At 42.7% G+C, this 27535-nt stretch overlaps 1 protein-coding gene across 1 annotated transcript in view; it reads right to left on the reverse strand.

The window, feature by feature from the left end:
* Nucleotides 1-27535, reverse strand: part of LOC149322704 (integrin beta-7-like) — a 38028-nt gene continuing 10493 nt past the window's right edge. The window contains exons 2-16 of the mRNA XM_089481733.1: nt 27091-27178; nt 25205-25278; nt 18346-18547; nt 16436-16606; nt 15657-15898; nt 14712-14870; nt 11863-11958; nt 11680-11769; nt 9843-9986; nt 9183-9376; nt 7924-8141; nt 6495-6711; nt 4822-5027; nt 3330-3490; nt 1-2617 (exon numbers count right to left, since the gene is read on the reverse strand). Of these exons, the coding sequence (XP_089337859.1) occupies nt 2555-2617; nt 3330-3490; nt 4822-5027; nt 6495-6711; nt 7924-8141; nt 9183-9376; nt 9843-9986; nt 11680-11769; nt 11863-11958; nt 14712-14870; nt 15657-15898; nt 16436-16606; nt 18346-18547; nt 25205-25278; nt 27091-27178 (2325 nt within the window). The 3' untranslated portion in view covers nt 1-2554. The remainder of the gene's footprint in view (nt 2618-3329; nt 3491-4821; nt 5028-6494; nt 6712-7923; nt 8142-9182; nt 9377-9842; nt 9987-11679; nt 11770-11862; nt 11959-14711; nt 14871-15656; nt 15899-16435; nt 16607-18345; nt 18548-25204; nt 25279-27090; nt 27179-27535) is intronic.

The raw sequence follows: 27535 nt of genomic DNA on the forward strand, positions 1-27535 counted from the left end.
GATTATTATGCACTCAGTGCCTAGTTACTCACATTCCACCACACTTGATAGTGAATGACCCCAAAATGGAACAGAGTTGGGCTCTGCAGCTAGAAACTGATTTAGTTACAGGCCATCAGTACTGTCTATATCACAGGTAGTCAGCTTTCCAAATAGTGTTGAAATACATCTCTCAGCAGCTTTGGCCAGCATAGCCAGTGGTGAGGAATGCTGGGAGTGGTAGTTCAACAACATCTGGATGACTGCTGAGTTTCCTCATCACTTTAGGTTTCCGTGTGTGTGTGTATCTCTAAACCTTCCCTTTGGGTGGGTGGTTGTCTTCATTCCTATAGGTTTTTCTGGGTCTGGCAGCCCTTTTCATGTCTGAGCTAGAGTAACCATTAGCTTGTAGAGCCCAGTCTAGGTGCTTCCAAGAAGTGGGGTTCAGAGATCCTTTTTGCCTGGTCTACTAGGGTCTTTATTGTGGTTCTTTTTTCTGGGTGATGGTTGGAGTTCTTGTGTAGGTATCTGTCCATGTGTGTAGGTTTTCTGTATACTGTGCGGCCCAAACGTTAGTTTGGTTTGTGGATGACCAGGGCATCCAAGAATGGCAATGTTCCTTCCTTTTCTTTTTCCATCGTGAATTGGATATTCGGGTGGATGTTGTTCAGATGGTTCAGAAACATGTTCAGATCTTCTCAGTGGCTTCAAATGGTGAAAGTGCCATCCACATATGAGAACCATGTTGTGCGCTTTTTTGGTGCTGTTTCCAGGGCTTGCTTTTCAAAGAGTACCATGTAAAAGTTTGCTATCATGGGGCTCAGAGGGCTTCCCATGGATACCCCATCTCTCTGCTCATAGAATCCATTGTCCCATTGAAAGTAGCTTGTGGTGAGGCAATGTTCAAACAGGGCTGTGACGTCTTCTGGAAAAATTTGTCAGATGGGTGTCATAGTGTGCATTATAGGGATTTTGGTAAACAAGGGGACCACAACAAAGCTCTAGGTCTGAGTTTGAGGTTGTTGATTTTTCCTATGAAGTGAGTTGAGTCCTTGATGTAGTGGGGTGGTTGCCCTATATGAGTTTGTAATTGTGTGGCCAGAAACTTGGCCAAGTCATATATGGGGGATCCAATTCCACCTTGGGTTGGAATGGAATGCAGTAGCAGAACATGTTATAAACCAACCTGGGCATAAAATGCTATTTCAAAACACTCAAATACTGGACCATGCCAATAACTATCAGGTTAGAATGCACAGGGAAGCCACTGAAATCCACAAACACCTGGACAACTTCAACAGAAAAGAAGAAACACTGAAAGTAAACGAAGTTTGGCTACCAGTCCTGGAAAACACCAAAATCAAGACCCAGCAAGTGCAAATGACACCACTGAGGGTCAAGGGTTTTTCCAGCAGACAATGGACCACTAATTAAATAGACACAAATCCTCCTTGCATATCCTCCCACCCTGAGGCCTTGCCAGTCAGACAAACTCACAGATTAACGTGTAAATCATTTCCCCTCAAACAAAGGTTACACATTATATATATAGCCCACTCACTTCCATACCAGCATTCTCTGAAGATGCCAGCAGCAGGTGCTGGCGAAACAACAGGAATAAACTCTTCCAGAACACAGTTACATAGCCCAAAACACTATGGATGCTGGCCATGAAAACCTTCGACTTTACACTTTATTGTGAGATTTCCATTAGCTATTAAAGTATGCTTTATTTTTAATTTACACTTGTCCCTCCATATCTGCTAGGCTTAGGGGCAGAAGACACCCATGAATAGGGAAAAATCGCAAATAAGAAAAATACCATGTTTTTACCTGAGAGGTCACCTCTCTAGGAATCTCTAGGTCCTCCAGTGCAACTCTGTGGTCAACATCCGACAGACACTGATTTTAGAACTGCACTGGAAGAGCAACAAATGCTTAGCAGAGTATTCTTATTATTTCTAGGAATCTCTAGGTCTTTTAGTGCAACTTTTAGTTAAAGTTGACTATAGAGTTGCACTGGAGGACCTAGATATTCCTAGAGAGAACACATTAATCAAATCCTCAAATATCAAATCCGCAAATACAGAGGGGTGAGTATAATTTTAATTGTAATTAATTTTAATGTAAATAGGGGTTATGTTACTGGGTCAGCCAAAGTAAAGGATGAGAACTTGCCTAAGACCACACAGCATCATAGGCAAATCGGGGGTAAACACATACCATCTCTCTGTACCAGCAGGGTATCCAGCAGCTACTTTCTATCTCAGTTGTTGTGTTTTCAGTGCATTGTTTAGCTAATCTTTATATCCCATTGCACAGCTAGAAAGACACAGAGCAGCTTATACATCATCATCAACAAAAAAGACAGCCTCTGCCCTCAGGCTTAGTATCAAAAAGACTTGACACAAAAGGTGATGGGAAGGAAAGGAAGGAGGGGGGAAATAAGATAAGTTCTTAAATTACAAGATTCTTCAGGCTGCTGAAGTGACTCTTGGACAACAGCTGGGAAGAAGCAAAGGCCAATGGAGTGGTTTTCTGGAAGGGGTGAGACTGTTTCAGTTCTATTACACTTCTATTTGTTGTACCTGGGATTGATGATTGTGGTGGTTGCACTCCGGAACAATGGGTTGTTCACCTATAAAAGGAAGTTGGAAAAAGTGGGTAGTGGTGGGAGTTGCTCATGCATTGGCCAAAGTGCTGTTGTTATTTCCAAGTACAGTAAACCCGCTGAACCAATGGAATTTCATCTGTGTCTTGACTCAAACAGAATCTGACAGGGGCTAAATTGCAATGTGATCCCAACTCACTATTTTGGTCATTGTAAAGATAGGAATTCACTACTGGCTGTGCAACAACCAAAATCTCCCTTGCAAGCCCACCTTTTCTGAGCTGCAACCTCACAAACCTGGTCATGCCCTGGTCAGTGGAGAACAGCAGACAAGAATCCAGTTGCTTTCCTACAGCTGGACATAGCAAAGACAGCATCTTCAGGGAGTGGCTGAGGACCCTAGATGCCCATGCGTACTTCTCTTATAGTACCTCTAGCTATAGGAAAATAACTTCTGCTCTCCCCCCCCCCCCCCGCCCCCCATTTGCCACTAACCAGGAAATTGCCAGATTTTGGGAGGAAGGCTGCAACTGAGAAAAGGTGTGTTTTTGGGTGGGTTGCCAAGCTGTAAGGGCTGCAATGGGAAGTGGTTGCAACCAAGTGCTTCTCTTGTTCTTTCTCACTCCATGTGGTCTGCACCCCTCGCATCCCCTTAGTAACACCATTGAGAATGATAATCTTGCTTGCTTGGCCAAGAAGAGGCAAACTGGCCTTCAGTGAAGAAGCTGGGAGCACTGACCTCGTTCCATTGGGCACTTTTACGCTCCTTTTCAAAGCGGTTGAACTCTCTGCGGTCATGGATCTCCACAATGATGCGGTATCCCACGATGAGGATCAGTCCCAGTAACACAAATCCCACTGCCAGGCCCAGCACCAGTTCAAATGTCTGCTTAGTAGTCTCTGATAAGGTAGAGAGAAAGCAGTTGAAGGAGCCCTCGGGCTATTAAGCCACTCTCCTAGAGGCTCTGCAGATATAATTCTCTACTATAAACTGGGACAAAATGTAGGACAAAATTTAGACCAAAATATAGGACAATTGTAGGATAAAATGTAGGACATTTAAGGTCCTCCATTTTTCTTAAATGTCCTACATTTTGGGCTAAATTTTATTCTACAATTGTCCTACATTTTGGTATAAAATTTGTCCTACATTTTAGTGCATGCAGCACCTCCTTATACCACGGATTTAGGTTTGGTCTTAACATTAGGTACAATGAAGGAGTGAAGCACTACAAGACCCCCCCCCCCAAAATAACCACCCTTTGCTGTAATTGAGCTTTTATAGATCTTAATTGCAGCATGGCTTGGCCTACCTTTGAAAGATGTGGACACATGGACAGGCACCTGTGCAAGAGGACTTGGATATCATATTGGAGAGAGCATATGCCACTCATGAGGTCTGTCTTGAGTAAGTTTATCAGCCTTTGGGCCCAAGTATCACCTCACCCATGGAACAGAGCATCAAATGGCACCTTCTGCCAGTTCAGTGATGGTCAGCTGGCCATTGAGCTAATCACAAGGCATGTGGAAGGCTGCTTTTCCATACAGAATGAGGGCGGTGTTTTATCAGGCCATATTCAGGCACAGCTTATCTTACTACTTGACTCTAAGACATAACCTGCTTGCTCTGCTTCAGGAGCAGACAATTTCCAGAGGTATGTGGGAGTTACATATCCCTTGCCAGTCCTAGAACTGCACAAGGCCTGTCAGCCTCTCAAGCTTTTTACCATGGAGGAATCCTTGAAATAATTTCCAGGTGTTATGAAAACCCTGCATAAAAATTATATCTACAGCTCCAAAACAAATGTTTATTTTTTTCAGTCACAGTTTCTGGAAGATTCTCCAGTGGCCTCTCAAACAACCCAAGGGTTCCATGGAACCCAGATTGAAAAAAACTGCTCCAAATAAACATTTCATGTTTTCAGTTTTCTTTGGTCTGTTTTAGGCACTGAGAAAGGGCTTTGTTTCCAAAAGGAGATCTGCATGTGGCAAATGAGCTGAACTTTTTCCCAGCCCTCCCCCAGCTGCCTCTGCATTTACTAGCACATAAGAGCAGGTATGCTGGATCAAACCAAAGTCCTGTCCGTTTCAGCATCCTCTTCCACATAATGCCCAATATCTGATGCCTTTGGGATACCAACAAGCCCTCTCCGGTTGTTGCCCCTCCCTCTAGCAAATTGTTCACAGTCATGTAATTCCTACTCATCCTGTGTTCCCTCTCTACTACTCACCCTTTTTGCTGTTCACCAGCAGGGTGACCTTGCCTGTCTCATCTCTCTCAATGAAGTAGGTGAGGAGGCTGCCGTCTTCTGCCTTTGCCTGGCACCATCGCTCATTCATGGTGGGGGCTGCCAAGACTCTAATTGTCTGGTTGCAGGCAATGCTGCAGTTCCCACTCAGCAGCCCACTTCCAAAGGCCTTACACTCTGCACAGGCCCTGCCAAAATAAAGAGCAACCCTCAGAGAACATTAACCTTGTCCTTTTCCTCTCTCCACTTCCCCTGATGCACAGAGCCCCACCCTCTACCCCAGGAAGTGTTTGGTTCCATGAAACAGAGATACCTGAGGCCAGAGCTAGGCAATTCATTCAAAGTTTGGGGTAGAGAGTGCTCTCCGTTTTGGGAGCTGTTCCTAGAGCATGAAAGTGTACAGTGTATGAAGTTTCAGGAAGTTACTTGTACTACAGGACTGGTATATGGAGTTCAAAGCACATGCTTTCAAGTGTAAGATTCTGGCCCCCAAGATGTTTGTTAAGACTGCAATTCCCCTCTGTCCTGTCCAGAATAACAGTTAATGATGAGGGATTGTGAAGCTTCAATCCACAACCTTCAGGAGGGTCATTCCCTCTTACTAAAAGGAAACTTACTTCTGCTCTCCACTATGTTTCAGGGCCTCTACAGCAAGTGCCAAGACGTGTTTGCACTTTTCCTGCTACTTAACTGCCAATTACAACACTGCAAGCAGTTTGAGGTAATATGTGCTAGAGATAATTGAATCTGCACAAAAGGAGATCAAAGGCACATGGTGGTGCCTATGGCTGGAATCCAGTTGATGACTTATGCTGGCATAAGGTACTTTTTCAAGCAAGGTTAATAAGGGTGGTGGTGGTAGGGAATGCAAGCAAAAGCCATCTCTGTGAAGAGATAAATAGCCAACAATTCCCAAGCAACTCAGGACCTTTATCTCTAGGTCAGCAACTATCAACCAGAGGGCTTTTTCTTCAGCTGCCCCTAGACTGTGGAATGACCTGCCAGAAGAGATTTGACAGATGACTACACAGTCTAAAGGTAAAAGAACATTAAAGGCCAGGCTTTTCCGGCAGGCTTATCCAGATGATTTTTTAAATTGTGGATTGTTGAAAATATGTGTACATCTTATTTTCCTTTTAAACTGATGTGTGTTTTAACTGATGTATTTTTAACTAATGTTTCTTCACTGTTAATTGTTGTTGTTCCCCACTTTGATCAGTGGGAGAGGCGGGTAAGAAATTAACAACAATCTCCTGATGAGCCCAGCTTTCACTTTAGTCCCCTGCTGTTGTCAAAGTGCCTGTAGTCTCTGCTGTCATGCTGCCTCGTCCTATGCCAGCGTTGAGAATCTTGGCCTACAACTTTATCACCTAAACGACAGTTTTAGTTAACTGCATGACCCTTAAAAAAGGTAGCTAACTATGACATTTTCCAAAATTGTAGGAAAACGTAGCAGAAGACAACATTGGGGTTTGCCATTTATGCTCTGTACTGCATACCATCTGGCCAAAGTTACAGCAGTATCTGAGAAATTGGAGTTCCTTAACCATCTCTCTGCATTATCCAGTAGATGAGGCATGCACCTACTGAGCCTAGCAACTCCCCCTTCCCTGTCCAGCTTCACCTATTCCCCTAAGTCCATGCCCCAGTCTCACCTGTGCTCCTCGCAGGGTGTCTGGCAGTTTGCACAGTGGCTGCAGTGGCTATCGAACCAGCCATCATCACACTGACATTTGTTGCAGAAACAGCGCCCATGGCCACTGCATACAGTGCCATCCCATATACAACCACTGGTATCCAGGCTACATTCACAGGCGCTGCCAGTGTAGTTTTGATGGCACTCACAATTGCCGCATCTGCATCGCCCATTGCCTACCAGCAGGGGGAAATATCAGTCAGCATCACAAATTTCCTTCCAAGAACATCAAAAATCCACCTGTGATACCTTTCTTGGTATACCTTTATTGGACCAACCAAAATGCACAATTTGTGGCCAACACAGCTACCCCCAGGTATGTTTCCTTCCAAGAGTGATTCTACCCATACATAGCTATACAATTTATTCAGCCCTACCTTGGGGTGCTGATATTTTAGACGGCATCCTGCCTTCCCATTCTGATGCCTATACTTCCCATCATCCCCAAGTTTTGGTCACGAACCAGGAAAGGTGGACTATAGGGTTCAAGATGTTTGAAGAAGCCCCAGCTAAGGGAGGCTGCTTTCAAATACATGCTCACAACCCTAAGGAATAGAAATTTACTTCTCTTAAAGAAAAGTTGAGTCTCAAAAAGTGGAATTATGTGCTCCATGCCCCCATTCCATGTTTTTCTTTCATAGTACACACTGTACACTGGGAATTAGCTATTTGCTTTCCAACCCATTAAAACAAATGGAAACACCCATGAGGATAATTTTATAGTAGTAAAACGTGTACAGCAAGCTGGGGAGCACATGCCCCACAGGGTGCCTTTACCCCTCTATGAGCATATGCAGGATTGTTCCCATCCATTGACTCATGATTTCTTTTGCACAAAAGTCCTGGTGCTGCAACCAAAGGGAGCATCAGCCACCGAGAAATGTACTTAAATTATATTCTGCTATTTCTTCTAATAGTACCACTTCTCTCCCAAGCATCAGTATCTCCTCTGCTGCTTATCTCCTACCCACTGCTTTTGTGTTGTGTTACTTGTTACCAGAAGAGTTGGAAAACTGTAACAAACACTGTGGTCCTTGCTGTCATAGGGCATGACTCAGGATGGCCCTTTCCTATGTCCTGCACTTCTGCTGAATTTTGGTGGCAGCAGCAACTTCAGGAGCAGGGCTTATGTAGGGATGCTGCCCGCAAAACATTGTGAGGGGTCCAATATAGCCCCAGAGAGCTACATACCTGTTATATACATACTTAGCTTGTAACAAGTCTAATTGAACTCAGTGGGGCTTACTTCTGAGTAGACATTTATAAGTTTGCAGTGTCAGTGTCCTCCTTGTTTGTGTCCCACTGGTGCAGCTAATGATTATACAAGCCAGCATTTGCAAGATTACAAAGAGAGACAACCTTATCATATGATACTACATTATTTTCACCTCCACAGAGCTGTCCATTATGCCGTTCACAGGCAGTGTTGTCACACTTGCAAAAGGGGCCACTTGCTGCAGCGTTGCACTGGCACTTTCCACACATGCATTGGCCCTTGCCATTACACACAGGGCCTGTGTCATTCACCTCTCGGCACATGGCCTCTGGATGAACCAGATCCTTTTGGTTGCACTCGCAGATCCGACCAACATGGCCCTCCTGGCAGCTGAAACAACAGAAAAGATGCTCAGGGATGATGGAGGTAGTCAAAGAGGGCTGCTTAAAGTCTCATGATAGCCAGTTCCCCACTTTCTCAACAGGATATATCAGACAAATTGCTCTATCATCTCCTCCAGTCCCTCTGTCTTTGTGCCAGCCTCACCAATGAGAAAGAATAATGGGATTGCTGCCCAGTCACATTTAGAGGGCCACAAGGTTCATCATCACTGTTTTAGAGCAATCTTTTCTTCAGCAAAGAAACCTAGTCTTCTTTCATCCTGAACAGCAGGTAGCATATCAAGGAGTTTGAAATACCTTCCTTCTGAAGAAAATGCATTTGGGCCTCTTCAGAAAGGAAAAGAAGATAACTAATGTGAAAGAGGTGAAGAACAGGACTGAACAGAAGTTTCTCCATTTGAAGAAAGGGATTTGAAAGCTGAAATACTAAAATTCAGGATCGCATAACTGAAAAACAATCAGTGTTCAGCCCAGCACAAGGAGGGAATGCTCCGTTGCAACTTTCCTCACATGGATTTCCCCTAGAAGCATTTTATTACAACTTCAATCATCCCTAATTAGCCTGGAAGTTATCATCCACAGCTGCCCTTTGGAATAAGCCCAAAGAAGCTGGCCTACCTGTTTCCTCTTCCCATTTTGTGTAAAGCTGGCTTCATCCAGCAGGAATGGTTCAGGGACGTAGCCAGGATTTTAGGAAGGGGGGGGGGGGTCCAGACTAAGTGCCACCATTATAATGGGTCTTGGGCACGGCGGTGCAGCAGCACACACCATTCATTTTTCTAATGGAAGGGGGGGTCCGGACCCCAACACACACACCCCCCCCTTTGCTACGTCCCTGAATGGTTAACAAATGCTGTTCAAAATGGGCTTTAAAATTTTAGTTGTAATTTCTTATATGTTCTTATTGTACTATTTTTATTACAATTATGCTGTTAGTTGCTTGGAAGTTTATTCCACCTCCACCCCACCTACACACACACACACACAGAAAGGAAGTTTTTCCCCAAACAGGATTGTGAGAAATAAATACCGGCAGACACCACAGGTAATATTGCCGTGGCCACCAGAACAGTGATCTGCGTAGGGTTGAGTGTCTCTGCATTGGCACTCGCATGCTGTTGCCAGGTCTACCTGCAGCTCCTCACCTACTCCCAGCACTCGTAGCACTACCTTCTGAGACCCAGGTAGGCAGGTGGTGGCCTTTATCCTCACTGTGAATTGCACCTACAGTAGGCAAGCAAATGAGATGAAAGTGACCCAAGCACTCTGTACGACTTTGCATCAGCCCTGCTTCACCCATCATGGTCTCCATCCCCTCTGAACCTAACTTTTCCTTTGGGTACCCTGAAGGGCAGGGATCTCTGTTTCTGAGAGCAGGGATCTTCCCACTCCCCTGCTTGGCTTGGCTCTTCTTCCCTATTTCCTATGCAGCTAAAAGGGAAGAAAAGCATACATGAAACATGAAGTGGAAAATCTGAACATGGCACTTCACTTGGCATCTGAGGACATCAATGGGTCTGGGCATGACTAACAATGCCACCTTGCCTGAGAAGGAAAGTGATGGGCATCTGCCCCCACACACCCCAAAATAGTTTTCTACCACCACAAGTCACACCAATGAATCCAGGCTTGTTCCAAGGGTTGCATGTCTGCCTTGCAACCAATGGGAGGCATGGAGCTAATCACTCACCAACTGGTTGATGTGCACGCCAAAGCATTCCCCGCCCTCTGTGCGCCCGTATGTTTCTGAGTCACTGCAATGCGAGTCATAAGCAATTGAGATACCAGGAGGGAGGTCTGAAATGTGCTCCAGATTCACAGTGGATGAGAGACTCTGTAGAGAGAACTATAGTTAGGTAATATGTCATTGCTGTGATAAAACTGGTTGTGGTTATTTTGCTTTGGCTTTAATTTTTTTTAATTGCCTGGAGGTCTGTAATAAAGGCTTTGATTGATTAACTATAGTTAGGATTTTGCTTGACTTACAAGAAGTTCCTTTTATGCCTTTTGGAGGCTGCAGCACTGCAGGAGCACAAGGAACACAGAATCTCCTCAAGCCTATCCCTCTTGCTAGTATGATATCACCTTTCAGAGTGTTAGCACACCCTGCACATCCTGTGATGTATTTTGGGGTCGCCATATTTCATATCTCCTATCTGGAGACAGTACGTTCTTGAAATCAGTGACCTTTCAGGAACGCTAGGTCAAGGTTCCCAGGAGAAAAGGAGCATGACCTGAGGCATATACACATTTAGGTAATAAGACAATCAAATCTAAATTGATGTGCTAAGTGCTCCTTTCCTTCCCCCAAGTCATCTGCATTTCTTCTTGCAACTTGAAACAAATGATCTCCTTGCACCAAAGCAGTAAGCCAACCTCTCTGCCTATCCCTGGAGTTTATCACACTAGCAAAATCCCACTAAAAACGAGATTTAAACTAGATTTAATTTTTTTCAAACCATAACTATCACACCAATTTCTTGCAAAAGTGAAATAACGTGAAGTTAAAGCAAAGGCAAAAGAGAGAAAAACGGCGGGAAGTTCCATTTCACTTTAACAGTGACGTTGCCTGATAAACTTCCTGCATTTGCGTTTTTTTTCTAATTTAAATCCCGTTTTTCAGCGGGATTTCACTAGTGTGATAAACTCCCCTGTTGTGTTCCCATCCAAATCTCTCTGTCCACCCATTCTGGGGCTATCCTGATCTAATTGCTGTTTTTGTCACACTAAAATTAAAACCATCAACCATTGTTGATTCCTGGGAAAGGACACCTAGCCTTTGTTACCTGACAAGACAGCCCACCACTTGCGGCTAGATTTTAGGTATAAGTATGGGTCTCAGAAACCTAGTTTATGTGCACTCACAGTATGCATACAGTTGTGCCAGGTTTCCCTCTGTGTATGAAATTGTACCACCCTCAGAGCTCCCAATCTGAGCCACTTCAGCTTTCCATGGTCTACTCACTGGACCGGTAATTATCACCCCTATTTGAATCCTCAGATTCTGCTATCCCTTTTCCATTTTTCCATTTCATTTAGCTCTGAATGCTGTGTTAATAAACTAAATAAACAGTATTAATTGTTATTGTGTATGTGTATTGCTATTGTGTATCTGAGTGCATTCTGCATATTCTCTAAATAACACCCTCTTAATTTACCCATAGTTGGGGTTCTCCTCAGTTATTACTGGTATAAACAGGTGCAACAGTCATAAAGGCTAACCAGCCTCTTGAAAAGCTAATTTCCCCAAAATTTAAAGTAACACTGATAGTTGGTGGGGAATCCTCAGTCCACTACCCCCCTTCATTGGGTAACAAAAGCATGTGCTACAAGGTAGGGAATTCTGTGGTTCAGAAAATCTCAACTCAGATGTTTGTTTAATGAATTGCTTTCAGTAAACTAGTCTTTTTCAGTCTTGGGAGAGTGTCATGCTGGGGTACTTTACATGGATGTGCTCAGTAGGTCTGCCATGGCTTTTCCCACCTCCCAAGGGTTTTGCCCAACTTGCTATCTCTGCTCTTCCTCACATTGTAGGCATCCGCAATGAGCTGCACCACGTTGCTAGAATCCTCCTTTAATTCCCCAACCACTGACTTGGGAATTAACTTGCTCAGCTCCTAGAGAGGAAAGGAAAGGAAGAGAGAGACACAGTGATCTGCCCACATCCTCAGATATCCTTCCATTCTTCTCCCTTCCAGCTCGGCACTCACCTCATACATTGGAACCCTGGAGCCAGTCACAGCAAATATGGGTTGGATGTTGGCTTCAGAAAGCACCTCAGCCAAGTGCCCAACTGAGGGGTAGTCCTGCAAAGAAATGGAGCCAGAAACATCTTCAAGAAGAGTCTTGATACTTGATGTCTTTAAGTGTCACTTTTTAAAATAAGACATTTCTTCACTAAAGGCAGACCTTTGCTGTAAAGATCACATGATCTGTGCTAGTTCCAAAATCATCATTGGCTCAGAGAAAGATGCAGCGCTGCCTGATTCTCAGAGACAGGCAATCAGAAGCCTTATACCCTTCTCCCACTCCTTTGTGTTCCTTCCCCACTACTGTTCTCTCCTTTTCTGTCTTTCAGTTATGAAGCTAATGATGGCCACCATTAGGTCTGTCCTGTTAAAACCACTATGGTGATCCTGCCTCATGTACCCATATTTAGTTCCAGAAATGAAATGGAGGGAGGATGACTGTGAGGAGAGGGAGAAGAAGTAAGAACACAAAAGATTTGGAGTGGGAGGAGGAACCATAGTAAAGCATAGAGCAGTGTTACATTTGTACTAAGACACGAGCATCCTATGTGCCACAGCTGGGAAAACTTCAGGTGGCATAGCTTAAAACACCAGTGATCCTTGGGCCAGTTTACATTATGAAATTCATTCACATTCTATTTGCATGAGTTACAAGTGTGAAAACTCTTTTCAGGAGGAAGGTGAAGAACTCCTCAAACTCCACAGAAAACGGATTTGCAGCTTTAACCAGAGTATCCATAAGGGTATGCTTTACTGGATGTGTGGCTGTCCAATTCGCATGCCTTCACATGGCAGCACATTTTGGCAGAGGGTGGGTGGATGGGTATTACTGCTAATAAATTTCTTTGGTTTTTTGTTAGCTAGTTGCATATAGAGTTTGCCTATTCTCTTTGGTATTTTTCAGCATTTTTTATTTTTATTTTTTCAGGCTGAAACAGGCTGTTTGAAACTGGTTTTCAATGTCCACATTTCAATACTTTCTTTACCCCACTACCAAAGTTGATGGGCATTTAAAAAGTTAAAAGTCCTTAGCTATATGATTCTAACAAGAAACTTCAAACTATGGAAAACTTATCCTAACAATGATTATGGCATTGAATGGGTATGTGTGTGAAGTGTGTGATAACGTGCATGGTTTGACAGTCTTGTAGAGAAGGCCTATATGCAAATGTATACCTGCAAACTTCAAACCTGTTGGGGGATTTTTGAGATCCAGCAACATGCAACAGAAAGGCTGAAGGCTGAAGAAAGCACATACTGGGAGTTCAACAACATAAATAAGTATTGTTTTCAGGAAGCTTTGCAGCATACAATAACCAAACGGATCCAAACAGTAGATGACTGGGGAACAGTACAGTGCTAACCTATCAGGAAGGAAGGAGGAGGGATAGTTCATATGTTGTTTATCTAAACACCAATGAAGGCTGTGAATGTCTTATTGTTCTGTGAGAAAAGATGAACACTACATATTTGATGAAAAACTTATTGCAAACTGTGATTGTGGTTTGCAACAAGAGCATGCAGCACTCCAAAGTTTTTTGCTAGCCAGAGACCACACACAATGACACCAGTGATAATAGTGACAATGCAAGTGGAAGTAGATATGTCCGCATCCTTTGACTGACAGCTAAAAAAAAAGTGCAGTAGCCAGTTATTTGTGGGAACAAATAATTCATAGACACTTTCTTCCTGTCCACCATTTGAATTCACAATGGCACTCTGTGCGGCTGACAGAATACACAAAGATGCAAATAGGTAGGATGGGCTCAGGAGGGCACAACTAAATGTGAATGTAAAGCAGCAAAAATCCACACCTATTCTCATAACATGCTTATGTGTAGACTAGCTCCTTGCCATCAGTCAAGCTCTCTTTTGGAAGTTGAGCCAAAGATTCTCCATCCTTGCTATATACTGTACTAATATAGCATTCTGTGAAGATCCTTAAGTAATCTGGGGGAATCCCTAAACCTTGAAGAAGTACACACACAAAACTTTAAAAAACCCTAAGGGAGGACAACATCTCCTCCTGCCTAATGTACCAATGAAGACTGAGCATGCTCAGTGGCTATGCTGTTTTAAAATGGCAGAACAAGAGAAAGAATAGCATGGAGCATCCTGAACAGAAGGAGTTCACACTGCAATATTTTAGGGAAGTTAACACAAAAACATTTGACAGATTTATCCAAGATTCATCCTGCCACTATGCTAAAAAAACATGGGAGCAGGGCTGTGAGCCACAGCCATTCCTTTTCTGTTGCTTAAAGTGAAACTAATTTCTCAGTGTTTAGACCTCATGGGAAAGGGCTTATTGTGCCTACTGATGCAGACATACAGACTTCCAACATGTAAAGGGAGACCCTCACTGGACCACCATCTGGTTAGTGTTAGCTCTACATCTGCACACTAAGAGCCCTTTCCCAAGTCACCCAAGTTACACAGCTGGCATGGAAATATTTCCATCATAGCCAATGGTGGCATAAGTAGTTCACATAGCCCAACAAAGAAGTGCTTTTTATTCAGTTCAGGTGCCCATGGAGGAAAACCATCTTTTTCTTATCTCGCAACTCCAATCAGTCATTATGGAAGAATTCATATACTGTCTGAATGTGTCTGATGCCAGAGTTTGGAGGACTAGCAATACTAACTGGGGGATTCTGGAAGCTATAGTCAATATTGTGTAAAATCATAATCAGCCAGTGTGTCCTGAGCTTCTAGGCTGCCACTGCCATGGAGATCAGTCCCTATTATTCTTTGTCCCATACAGTAATCCCTACCTCTACTGTATTTCAAAAGGGCCAAGAAGGACTTACATAGAGGTGGTTCTTAGTGTACAGACCATTGGCATTTAGGTGGCAGTGCCCATCATTGGGCATATAGGCTCCACCCAGCTTCCCATCCCCTGCCATGTGGAAGGCACCATCTGATGTGAAGACCAGTAGCTTTGTTACTTCACGCCAGCCAATCTGCTCCTGGAAAAGAAAGGCAGTAACATCACAGTTCACTCATACAAGCCTTCCTTCACAGTTCACATAGGCTAAAGTACTACATCCACATTTATTTAGGGGTATCTCTATCTGTGCACAAAATGCTGCATGAGATTTAGAATGCTTTTTAACATAGGAGTTTATCATACTGGAGCTGATTTCAACATTAAAGAGAGATTAAAGAGCATTTAAAGCATCCCACAAATGAAGCGGAAATGGCAAGTAATTGCATGAATTATTATCACACACAATTGCACAAATAAAATGATACTGGAAATGCATTGTCGCGGAAATCCCGAAAGTAAAAAGATGTGCATTAATGCTTCTTTGTGACTACTTTAATGGCAGCTTTTGTGTGACATTGTGTGAAACCATTACACGTAGTTGTGCATTTTTTTCTGGGATATTCATGGGATAAAGTCCCGATCTCCTTTTTGTGATAAACTCCAGAACCTAATAAATTACAAAAATAAATAAATAGATTTCCAGATCTGCCCGATTAATCATTTCTAGAACTTGGGTTTTACTGACAATATTTGCCTTCAGAATTCACCATTTAGACTTCAGAAACAAATACCTGAAATAATTGTTTTTTATTGATTTAAAAAAAAAGTTGGAGCTACTTAATGCTTAAAAGAGAACCTCTCAAATCCATGAGATTTAAGTTAGTCATGATTAGCTTGTGGCTATTATTGTTATGGAGGTCTATGTGCAGCTCCCAATCATGTATCAGTTTTTACAGATACATCCATGGTGTTGCCATCTTCTCACCTTACAGATGGCAGCCTGCATGATGGCATCAAAACCTCCTTCAGCATCATCTAGGTTACCCGAGATACGCTGCTGGCTGACTCTGCTCTCAAATTCGCTGGCGTTGTCGGTGAGTGGCAGCACATGTTGATAGCTGAATGGTGACTGACAGTTCTCATTTAAGTGTGGGCAAGGATTCTGCCACTTGGAAGGTGCTGTGCTCACATATGGCAGCACTGTTTTGTCAATGAAGGAGCCAAACCCTAAAATGCAGAGATTCTGTGATTTTCATCAGCCCATGATCTCCTTCCTTCTTCAAAATCCAGTAACACCTCAGCTTTCCTTCATCTCACAAATTCATGCGGATAAAGTTATAAGTGGTTTGGGAGTGTGATACTCTCCCACTCAGGAATATTCCAGCTTTCTTGATTAAATGTTTCAGTTTTAATTAAAACAATATTATGATAAAAATAAAGATGAAAGTAATGCATTGGGATGCAAATAGTCAATTCTTTCATTCTTTTGAGTGAAGACAAATAATTTCCAAAATATCCAGTAGCTGTAATCTTACATTTAATTACTTCGAAGTAAATATGGATAACAGAGGTGGAGGAACAATTTGAACTTGTGAACTGAATTATTAGTTCTTTCTACTCTGCCTTTTGAGAAAAAAAAACTTTTAAAAAAGTTAAATAAGCTTACTAGAAGCAATTTAGTTGCTCTGATTTACAATGCCAACACTATACCCTCTTCCACCCTATCCTATCCACCGTAACAGTTTTGACTATAGGCTTGCATACCAATCTTTGCAGAGGTGGTAATATTGCGTAGGACAGCCAGCAGGTCACTCCCAAGTCTCTTGATGTTCTCCAGATCATCCTTCATGGAGTAGGACAGGTCCATAAGATAGTACAGGTCAACAGGATAACCTTCAGCCCGTTTGAAGTGGACTGTAAAGCTCTGCTCCTCCCCTGTGGATACGGAAGGAAGGAAGGAAGGAAGGAAGGAAGGAAGGAAGGAAGGAAGGAAGGAAGAAAGAAGTGGCACAAAAAGAGGAAGCCCAATGCTACAGCAACGGTACTATATTATCTACCTACCCATTTGGTGGTCTTGTAAATGATGAAACATTCACACAAGTACCCAAACACCTACTCCCATATCAATCTGTCTGTTACTTGAGGTCTTTTGCCTTTCTCTACCTACATTTTGCATTAAGTTACAAAAGAGATGGTTATGGGACAGTAGTATCTAACTGTCAAGAAATGCAACATGGGATATGCAGTTATAGAAATAAAATATGTATGTGAGAAGCAAAATGACTAAGCATGTATAGACAGAGAAATCACACAGGTGTAAAAGGTGATCTAATTTGGAAGTCTTGGGAGCCAAGGACAAATTTTGGAATGAATATTGGCAACACCTGAGACTTGTTTCATGGACAAGATAATCAGATCATATTCATGGATTGGACTTGAGTCTGGGGTGAACAAAGTCAACCAATCATGTGAATGTACACACCCAGTGGGTGGCACCTAACAATAGCTATAATAATTGCCAGTTTTGTTAATGTGCTGCTGGTTGTTGTGGATGGTTGTGGTTGATTGGTAGAATTGTGGTAGGATAGTTGGGCATATTCTGAGAGCAAGAATTGTAACTGTATATAGTGCATAGTAGAATAAAATAGTACTTTTGTTTAAGCCTACAAAGACGATTGGTGTCTTGAGTGAAAACAACAAGAGTCAGCAAATCCTGATGGTGTTGGAGACATCAGAGGAAGAAGAGTGAGAAAGCCTGAAGAGGTTTGTCAGGGTCTTCAGCTTATTCTCAGAAACTCTGCTGCTTTGGAAGAAAGCAATAACCACTGGCCAAAACTGGTCAGCTCAGCTTCATTAACTTGGTGGTGAGTTACAGCCTGAGGTGAAGTGCAACAACTCCCATCATCCCTGACACTAACTTATGGAAGCCATTCCCCAAAAGCCTACATGGCCCCCAACAATGGAATCATTTAGTTCTAAATTTTAGACTAAACTTCACCCAAACATTTTTATTTACTCAAGCTTTTAAACAAAAGTTGACAATTTTAATCAAGCTAGTTTTAGGCTACTTTATGTACCATCTTTCTTGTGTTTATGTTGGGGGCTATATACATTTTATGCAGTCCTTTTCCTATGAAAATATTTTAAAGAAAATAATAATAATCAGATCAGCCCACTTTCATACTGTATATCGAAACCACGAATCTCACCCCACAAAATGAGGGAAATTCAAAACAAGATCTAATAACCAGGAAACCACCAGTATATACATAGTAGCAAGCGTTCAGATTTTTAGATTTCTTAAAAATGCAATGAACAAGAAAAATAAATATAGGATTGCTACAATATAATTGCTGTACAGCTCTGTGTGACCTAACGATCGCATCAACTAATATTTATCATTGCCACTCCCAGAGGGCTTGTCCATTTAATATATAAATATTGATAATGTTAGTGCCGTGTGAGATATTCCTAAATTCCTACAAGTGGAATGTTATGTCCCCCTGCATTTGCCCTAACACTGGATGTTACTCTAAAATAGGCAGTATATGAATTTTCTCCTGAAGAAGAGGACAGGGCAGTGCTTACAACTAGATCACTTTGGCGAAACAGACATCCTTATCCCTGTGCCCTCCAAAAAGCTAGTAGACATCCTTTCCTCTTGAAGGACATACCAGGCCGAAGCTGCAGAGCAATTTTCTGGGGTGCCAGCTGAGTGATGGTTTGGTGGTGTGTGCTGTTACTCAAGGGCCTGTTCGCCAGTATACTCTGCTTGCCACGAGGGTCCACAATTTCACTTGGGCGGCAGCCACGATGTTCCAACTCCAGCCGAGAAGCACAGCGGCCTGCATCTGACTCACCTGATTGCACAAAATCCTAAGGAAGAATGGAGAGAGATCAGCTTCCAGCAATGCTGCAACACCTGAGCCTTATTTTCAGGGCTGGTGGAGCTTGTAGCACTTCCTGAGATTGGAATATTGGTCCTGTAGTCCTCCATTGCTGGCCATCCATATCTTGATTGACTAAAAGGCTTCCCAATTACATTGGTCAGAATATTTAAAAAAAACATTTTAAGTCAATACAAGTACTTATGGAAACTGCAGGTGGCAAATGGATTCTTAGAAGAGGCATTCCATTCTGTGTGTAAGGAAGAAAGGACACACCTCTTTTAAAGATTAGGCCGATGATCATTTAAGCCAAAAGATCATTTTCAGACTCTGGAAACTCACTGATGTGATTATTACAAAACTAAAAAAGAAAAATTGAATGAGAAACAGACTACTTTCCCCTCTTAGTTGCAGTCTAAGGAGTTTATCACACTAGCGAAATCCCGCTGAAAAATGGGATTTAAACTAGATTTAATTTTTTTAAAAAACCCACAAATATGGAAAGTTTATCACACCACATTCCTGCAAAGGTGAAATAACATGAAGTTAAAGCGAAGGCAAAAGGGAGATAAATGGCAGCTTTTTATTTTCGGGAAGTTCCAAAAGTAAAAAGCTGCAGTTTTTCTTTCTCCCTTTTACCTTTGCTTTAACTTTACGTTATTTCACTTTAACAGTGACATCGTTTGATAAACACCCGGCATTTGTGTGTTTTGTCTTATTTGAATCTAGTTTAAATCCCATTTTTCAGTGAGATTTTGCTAGAGTAATAAACAGAGAAGTGAACCTGGTGAAATTTCAGCAGCTAGAGAGAGAAGACTTATAAAAAGAAGTTTGAACAACCAAGAGTTTCTGTACTGCACAGCTGTCTTGTTTGACACCCAGTCCTCTGCCACATGCTACAACCAGGTGTAGAGGCTCAGTTATTCAAAATAAACAAATGTACACTATGGAAAACAATCAAATCATACTTGTGACAGATCCTTTCTCGCAGGCTGGCCCTATAGTACCAACCCCTAGGGATACTGCCACTCTCCTTGCCTTTGTTCCCCAGATTCTCCTCTTTTCTGAATTGGGTCCCTGGGCATCCAGGTGAGATCAGTGTGGGCATGTTTGTATGTTAGATTTGTGTTCTTTATGGTACGCAGGACCACCCCTTGATTAAAGGGGGGAAAGGCAGAGTTAACAAAAATTTGTTGTTCGTGTTGTGTGCCTTCAGGTCATTTCCAACTGATGGTGACCCTAAGGCAAATTTATCATGGAGTTCTCTTTGCAAGTTTCTTCAGAGGAGGTTTGCCACTGCCACCTTCTGAGGCAGAGAGAGTGTAACAAGGCTGGGATATGAGCCCTGGTCTACAGTCATCGTCCAGGGCTCAAACAACTACACCATGCTGGTTCACAAGAGAGTTAATGTGGTTTATTATAACCTGTAGAACTGTAAATGCTTTAACAAGTTCTAAACACATAATGATATTCAGTCTGAGTAATGTCAGACCTTGCTCTTCAGCCAGTTCAGACAACCAGTACACATCCTCACTGACTCCTCCAGTTGTCTCATCCGACTGTCAACTCCCAACAGTCAACTCTGTCTGATTCCCCTCAAATACACACTCCTGCTTTTTATACTTTCTGATTCCTCAAAGCCCCCCTTCCCAGTCTCTCTGAACCTGAAGCCAAGTCTGTCTAGCACCTCCTCCCCAGTACTTTCCTCAGAATATTATTTTTCCTTTTTTAAAAAGATCAATGTATAAATAATCCTAGTGCCTGTCTCAAGTGCACCGCTGAAGAAACCCCTTGCTTCTCCCACAAAAGTCAGTGTCCTTTCTCACTTTTGTATTCTCCTTCCCACATCTCCCTGCCATTGCCCAATGATAAGGTATGCAAAAGGAGGAAGGGGCATATCAGTTGAACTGCAGTGGTTTCCTGTTTTGGTTCTTGAAAAAAAACCTACAAGTCTAGCCACACTACGCTGACATCTGCTTGCCTTATAACTACCATACCTTCAAGACAAATAAGCTAGGCATGTTTGCTGGGTAGGTGTAGAAATAGCAATGGCTTTCTTGGGGGGGGGGGGGTCAATCAGACATTGGGTATTTTTTAGTGCCACTATGCAAATAATCTCACTCACACATTCTGGGTTTGTTATTCACACTATGGAACCTCATCCCTGTGCATCTCTGCAAGTTCGGGTGCTCACATGTGTGAGCACTTGAATAGAAATGGAGTTGACATTGTGAATGTATTCGAAACGCATTCAAGGCATGCAGAGTTTTATCCTGGTTTATCCCAAGTCTATTTGCATTGGTTATTATACTGCTGCTGATCAGAATCTTTAAAAAAAAAAAGCTTGAGGGGAAAAGCCCGGTATCGATTATACTGGGTTAAGTGGGATTTTTGGCAGCCCTCCCCCCAAAAACTTAATTAGATGCATTCAAATACATCTGAACATCAAAGATTCACCCAGATGGAATCCAGATTTTCACCATCTGAATAACCCCTAAAATATAGAAAGCAAAATGTATAGCCCAGTTTATCAGGACTGATGTCAGGGGTCAACATAATTGGGCATCTCTGCAAGAAGCCCAGTATCAACCCCAGAGCCGCCTAGTCCTTCTCCTTTTCTTCTTTGCTATCACTATACCATTCTACTTGCCTTTTCCAAGCATAAAAGCAGGTACAATAACAATGAAAGGGAGCCATGTCCTCTATTTGTCTTGCCTTCCTCCTCTGGACAGCTGAGCATGTGGAACCCAGAAGGAGGGTGAGCAAGTGAATTCCCAGTAGTGACTGAAGCATAGAGGAGGTAGGCCTCAAGGTCTTGCCTCCAATATTTTATCATGAGATAGCAGTGTGATCCTGCAGCAAAGAAGGCAAATGCTATCTTAGCCTGCATTAGTAGAACCATGTTAGATATTAATAGAACTATCTTAGCCTGTGTTAATGAAACCATAGTTTCCAAGTCAAGGGAAGTAATAGTCCCACTATATTCTGTGTTGTTCAGGCCTTATCAGGAGTATTGGGCTCAGTTTTGGGTGCTTTATTTTAAGAATGATATAGACAAGATGAAGTGAGTTCAAAGAAGGGCAAAGAGGAAGACAAACAGTATGGCGAACAAAACATATGAGGAAAGGTTGAAGTTTGGTGAAGAGAAGACTGAGCGGTGAGATGATCGTACTCTTTAAATACCTGAAGGGCTGCCACAAAGAGGAGGGTGTGGGATTGTTCTCTGCTGCCTCAGGGGGGAGAACTAGATTTAATGGTTTTAAATTACAGGAGGTAAGATTTCAATTGGACATTAGAAGGAACTTCTTGACAGTGAGAATGGTTTGGCAACAGAACCAGTTGCCTAGGGTGGTGGGGAGGTTTCCTTCTCTGATGGGTGCCGTTTTGTTTGGTCGGAAGACTTCCGACCAGAACATTTCACGCGCCTTAGCACTGAACGAGGACGGCTTGGCACAACAGAACGGAGAGAGGCCTTTTGGGGGACACTTTGCCGTGTGTAAAATCCATTTTTGGCCGGTCACGCGCGCACATGAGCATCCTCTTCCCGTACCCGTAACGCTGAAAAAAACGGGTGCGATCAAGTTCAACATTGCCACCTTTTACATCAAGGCTTAATGGTAGTGGTCTTCCTCATCTTTCAACTTCATTTCTTACAATGCAATATACAATAATGAAAATGACACTGGAGAATTTGCACATGCAATCCATCATCTCAAACCTCAGCCTCAACTCAACCAAACAGGCAGGATGTGGTGGACAGCACTTCCTCCATGGTTGGGATGGCACCTGCTGGGCTTTCCGGCCATAGCAGCTGTGCTTATCCTTGCTAGCAGATTAGTTCTTTTTCTTCAGAATGGAGTTTGCTGTGAATGCGTACCCAGTATGTGGAGGGATGGGCAGAGACAATTGCTAATCTGATGCAGAGAACAGTAGCAAAGAATCCCTGGGAGAAGGTGGGTCAGTTTGCTGAAATTGTGTTCACTTAGCAGGCCATTTTGGAGAGAATCCAAAGCTATAGAGAAACCAGCTAAGGAACATTGTTAGAGGTTCGTGGATTGTTCTTTTTTGGTCAGTTGTGTTCTAGTGCTATGCTAGAAAGATGATGCCTAGAATCCGTAGGGTGGGGTATACTGGGAGGTGTAGTCCAAAAGTAACTTTCCCGAGCTCCATTCCTTTCAGGAAGTGTAACATTAGTGTTTCCTTGCACATCATTTAAAAAGGGCTAGAACAGGAAGGTCCAGAGTATCACCATAAATCTTATGGGAGCAATGTAACAGTCTAAAACTAGAATTCTCCCCAAACCATAATTGCAATTACTGGTCAGGCTGGTTCAAGCAAAAGTCCAAAGCATCTAGAAAATGCTAGGTTGGGATGAGTGGATATTAAAATCTGCCCCTACCCAGCCCAGAATTGGGCTGTGAATCGAAAATGTCCTCTCTGTTTAAAAAGAAATGTCAAGCCAGCATGTAAACCTGAGGAAAAAAATCCCTGCTGTCAGTTCCAAGCTCATGCGTATTTCAGTTACTCAGAGGTGAAGACACGCTGTCCATGTTCAGAGGTACTTTTCTTATACAGTGGACCCTTGTTATACGCTAAGGTTTGGTTCCAAGATCCCCCGTGGATAACAAAATCCATGGATGCTCAAGTTCCATTAACTATAATGAGATAGTAAAATGGTATCCCTTATAAAAATTGGAAAATCAAGTTTTGATATTTGAAATTTATACTTTTTTTTAACATTTTCAAACCGTGGAAACTTGAATCCATGTATAAGAAATCTGTATATAAGAAGGGCCAACTGTATTGCTTTATATCTGGTTTAAAATGTAGCCAAAATTTTAAGAAGCAGCACTTTTCTTCTCTACACTAGAAGCATCTGCACAGTTGCTTGGCTGACTCACGATGACAAAGGAAAATTTTGACTGTATTATTTTAAAACTATCTTGTTTTAAATGCCTTTCCCCCCTTCTCTGTTCACAGGTCTTTTCCCTTTGTACAGCTTCATGACAACAAACATTCAACATCAGCAGTTTCTTCTAGGAATGGAATTGCAATGATGGAGGCAAACTTCTAAGACAGGCAAGCCCTGCTAAGTGGGTGAAGTTGGGGAATGGCAATCCTTAATCTGAAGGCAAATTTAGGACAGAAACACACGCATGATGTGAGCTCTCCTTTGCTCTATTAGGGCTGATGTGCGTTGAAGAGTTTGCAATAATTATAGGAAGGGTTGGAACCGAAGCAAGAGAGAACCAAGAAAGCAGGATTACTTCCACTTCCTGATGGGGCTGCCAAAAAAAAATTCCATGTAGTGCTCCTGAGGTCTCTTCCTGCTGATGAAGAAAATCTCCACCAAACTAGATGAGAGGCCCAAAGACAGTTGTCTGATATAAGGGCTGAGGTAATAAAAAGCACAAGAGCCCAGCTTCAGTAGCCTCAATCTTTCCACACTGCTGGGGATGGGGAGAGACTGTTTGACTCTTGCTGACTCAGTACATGCCTTCATTCTTACACAGTCTGAGAGAAAGTCTGTGTGAGAAACTGGAGTGAAAGGGCAAGGCAAGGGGTGAATCAGAGGCCAGGCTTGTGTAAGTCCCCACTGACAGCAGCTGCTTCTTTTTCTGCTGCTGCTGCCGCCTTCAAGGAAACTTTTCTCTTTGCCAAAAGGGGACATGGCTGCTTGGCCAGACTAATAGTAGGATCTGGGGTCCAAACACAGCATCCAAGACACTCCCTCTCCAACCCATTAAGGCTACATACAGGGCAGGTCACACTCTACCACAGGCAAGCAGGACGGGCAACACTGAAAGTTGGTGACAACCCTCAGATGGGAGTCAAGCAAGCAAGCCAAGCTGCACAGTACTATATCCCATGGGGGTTAGAAATAGTTTTTCTCTCTTTCAAGAAATCTGTTATCTGCTTGGAAAATAATATTGTTGAGCATGTACAGAATTGTTGTTGCATGCCTTCAAGTCATTTCTGACTTATGGTAACCCCAAGACAAACCTATCATGGGGTTTCCTTGGCATGATTTGTTCAGAGGTGTTTTGCCATTGCTTTCCCCTGAGGCTGAGAGAGAGTGACTTGTCCAAGGTCACATAATGGGTTTCCATAGCCAAGTTGGGAATCGAACCCTGGTCTCCAGAGTCATATTCCAGAGCTCAAACCACTGCACCACACTGGTTCTCTAGGGATCTCGGTCAGATATTGACACTCTGGGAGTCAGTTTCCAGATCTTAGCAACTTTTTTCTAGTTTTCAGGTGAGGGGGAGGAATCTGAGGGTGACCAGCACTGCCTTGAAAAGTGTGTGTGCATATATGTATATATGGATGCATGTGTGTTTGTGTGTTCTTCGTTTGTCAGACTTGGGTTTGTTTTTTTAATTTGAATCACATACGTTTTGCAGCTGTGGCTGAGACTTAATTTACCATGCTTTATAATATCACAAGGGCCTGCCCCCATGACATCACAAGGTGTCATGCCTAAGTCTCAGGTTTTGGCTCTGAAATCTCAGGACCTAGAATACTCTTGACCTGGAAACCCTAGTGTTAGTCCCAAGTTAAATGCTACCTGAATACCCTAAGGAAATGTTGGAGAGATGCTGGGGAAGGGGGAGAAGCACAGAGATCCAGGAGTCTGAGGACTTACCAGTTGCTTGCACCAGGCACAGGTGGGGTGGGACTGAATACATTCATCACAGGAGGGATGTGGTAAGCAGAAGTCTGCAAAGGAAGCAGAGGTGAGCATAAACCACGTACTGCCTGAACCGAGAAGAGGGTGACCACATAAGCATTGATCAAAAAAGGAGAGAGAGAAAGAAGATGCTTTACCTCAAAAAATAAAAAAGAAGACAAAAGAGGGACAGATTTGCATATGCCTGTGCTCATTTCTAAGTATAGATGAAAATTTAGAAACATCTGCTGTAATTTAAATAAAAATAGAATATATCTCAGTATAATGAAAAAGACTGAGATCAGGTGATCTGTCTGCCTCCTGCTTAGTCTGCAGCACCTTTCAATTACTTTGGGAGGGGACAGACTTTCAAATAGAGCAAGTTCTCCTCAACACTGTTTTGCAGCCCTCAAACCTTCCAGACTTGCCATAAACCGCCCAGACCTCTGCCTGCAACCTCTCTCTCTCTCTCTTTGTCTTCCCTTCCCTCATATTCTACCAAACTACTTTATTTCCCAATCATGTATCCTAGAGGAGGCTGACTGTCTGATGCTGAAGTGTCATTGTCTAGTTGCTGTAGGGAAATTTGAGTTACCTAAACTTCAGTTCTATGAGAAAGAGTGTGTAGGATTTTCCTTTCCAGTTCTTATGTCTTTTAATCAATTCTCTAACAAATCATGCTAAATACCTATTTCTGGTGCTTGTTTCATTCTTCTCCCCCTCCCGCTTCCTCTTTCTTAAAGCCAACAACATTCAACACCAAAACTATATGTTTATTATACACTAGCACGATTTTGCATCAAAATTCTCCACCACTTATCCCCAATTTCTTTCAGTCATAAAATGTGCATGTCAATGGCAATGCTAGCTGATGGAAACTGTAATCCTACAACATTTAGAAGGTATCAGATTGGTAAATATGAAGTAAGACATTCCAGTCACTCAGCACTCAGGAATTATAACAATTTCCCCAGCCACCACCAAGCCCCCCAAAGCCAAAATTAAACAAGACCACCTTTTTGCAAGATTCCCCACTCCTCCCCATTTCCTTGTTTTCTGTTCCCACGAATATGTTTCCTGAAAAGACCTGCCCGTGTTTACACATATGACAAACCACTCACATTTTGTAGACTACCTTTCCATCATCTCCCTCCATCTCCTCTTACATTGATTCTCTCTGTTGGCTCACTAAACCCTTTGAAACCACATAGGTTTTTGGTTCAAACAACACACCAGACTCAGACCAGTGACAAGGCTACCATAGGGTAATATAGTAGTTTGGGTGTAGACTAGAGTTCTGGGAGACCAGAGGTTGAATCCCCACCCAGCCATGGAAACAGTGGAAGACCTTGGGTAAGTCACACTCTCTCAGCCTCAGAAGAGCCTTGCCAAGAAAACCACATGATTAGGGTGGCCATAAGTCAGAAATGACTGGACAGCTCACAGCAAGAGCAGTCTTGCCTGACTTCGCATTACCCAGGTGTATTCGGCTACAAACCACATCTTCCCCACCTAGCATAATGGTTATTATAGCCTGACACATCTAAAGGAGCCCTGGTGGTGTACTGATCAAATGCCTGTACTGCAGCCACTCACTCACAAACTACAAGGTTGTGAGTTCAATACCAGCCAGGGGCTCGGAGTCAACTCAGCCTGGCATCCTTCTGTAGGTCACTAAAATAAGTACCCAGTTTGTTGGAGGCAATTGGCTTATACTTTGTAAACAGTATAGAAATATACTTGCTATTGCTAAAAGGCAACAGGTTGGAGAAGGCTGATATACAGTTTCCAACTTGCCCCAAATTCCTCATTTACACACACCCACAAACACACACACACACATACACGTATCTTCACTTTACCCATATCTGGTGTCTTCTCTTCACATGCCACTGCTAGGAGCATCAATAAAAACCATAGTTTCACAGTCCACCCCATGGGAAGCATGTTCTAGAAAGCAAAAGAAAAACTGTTACCTGATGCAACTGTAGATAAAGGGAGTGAGAATTTTGTTTCCTGCTTCTTCCCCAAATAAAAGTTTGGTCATTGACCATAGATAGTTCAGTGGTTGAGCATCTGCTTTTCAGGTACAATCCCTGGCATCTGTAAGGAATGACTAAACCTCCTCTGTAATCTGGAGAAAAACCACAACTAGTCAGTTACTGGTTATATGTACCAATAAGCTGAACGAATAAATGCAGATTCCTGTGAAGTCAGTAATCTGTTTTCTTGGCCTAGATCTGCAAAAAATCTGTCTTTAATAATACAGTTTGAAACTACTTTAACTGCCATGGCTTAATGCTATGG

This window comes from Sceloporus occidentalis, unplaced genomic scaffold (assembly GCF_023333645.1).
Source record: "Sceloporus occidentalis isolate IW3139 unplaced genomic scaffold, rSceOcc1.0.p SCAF_1, whole genome shotgun sequence".
Classification (NCBI taxonomy): Eukaryota; Metazoa; Chordata; class Lepidosauria; order Squamata; family Phrynosomatidae; genus Sceloporus; species Sceloporus occidentalis.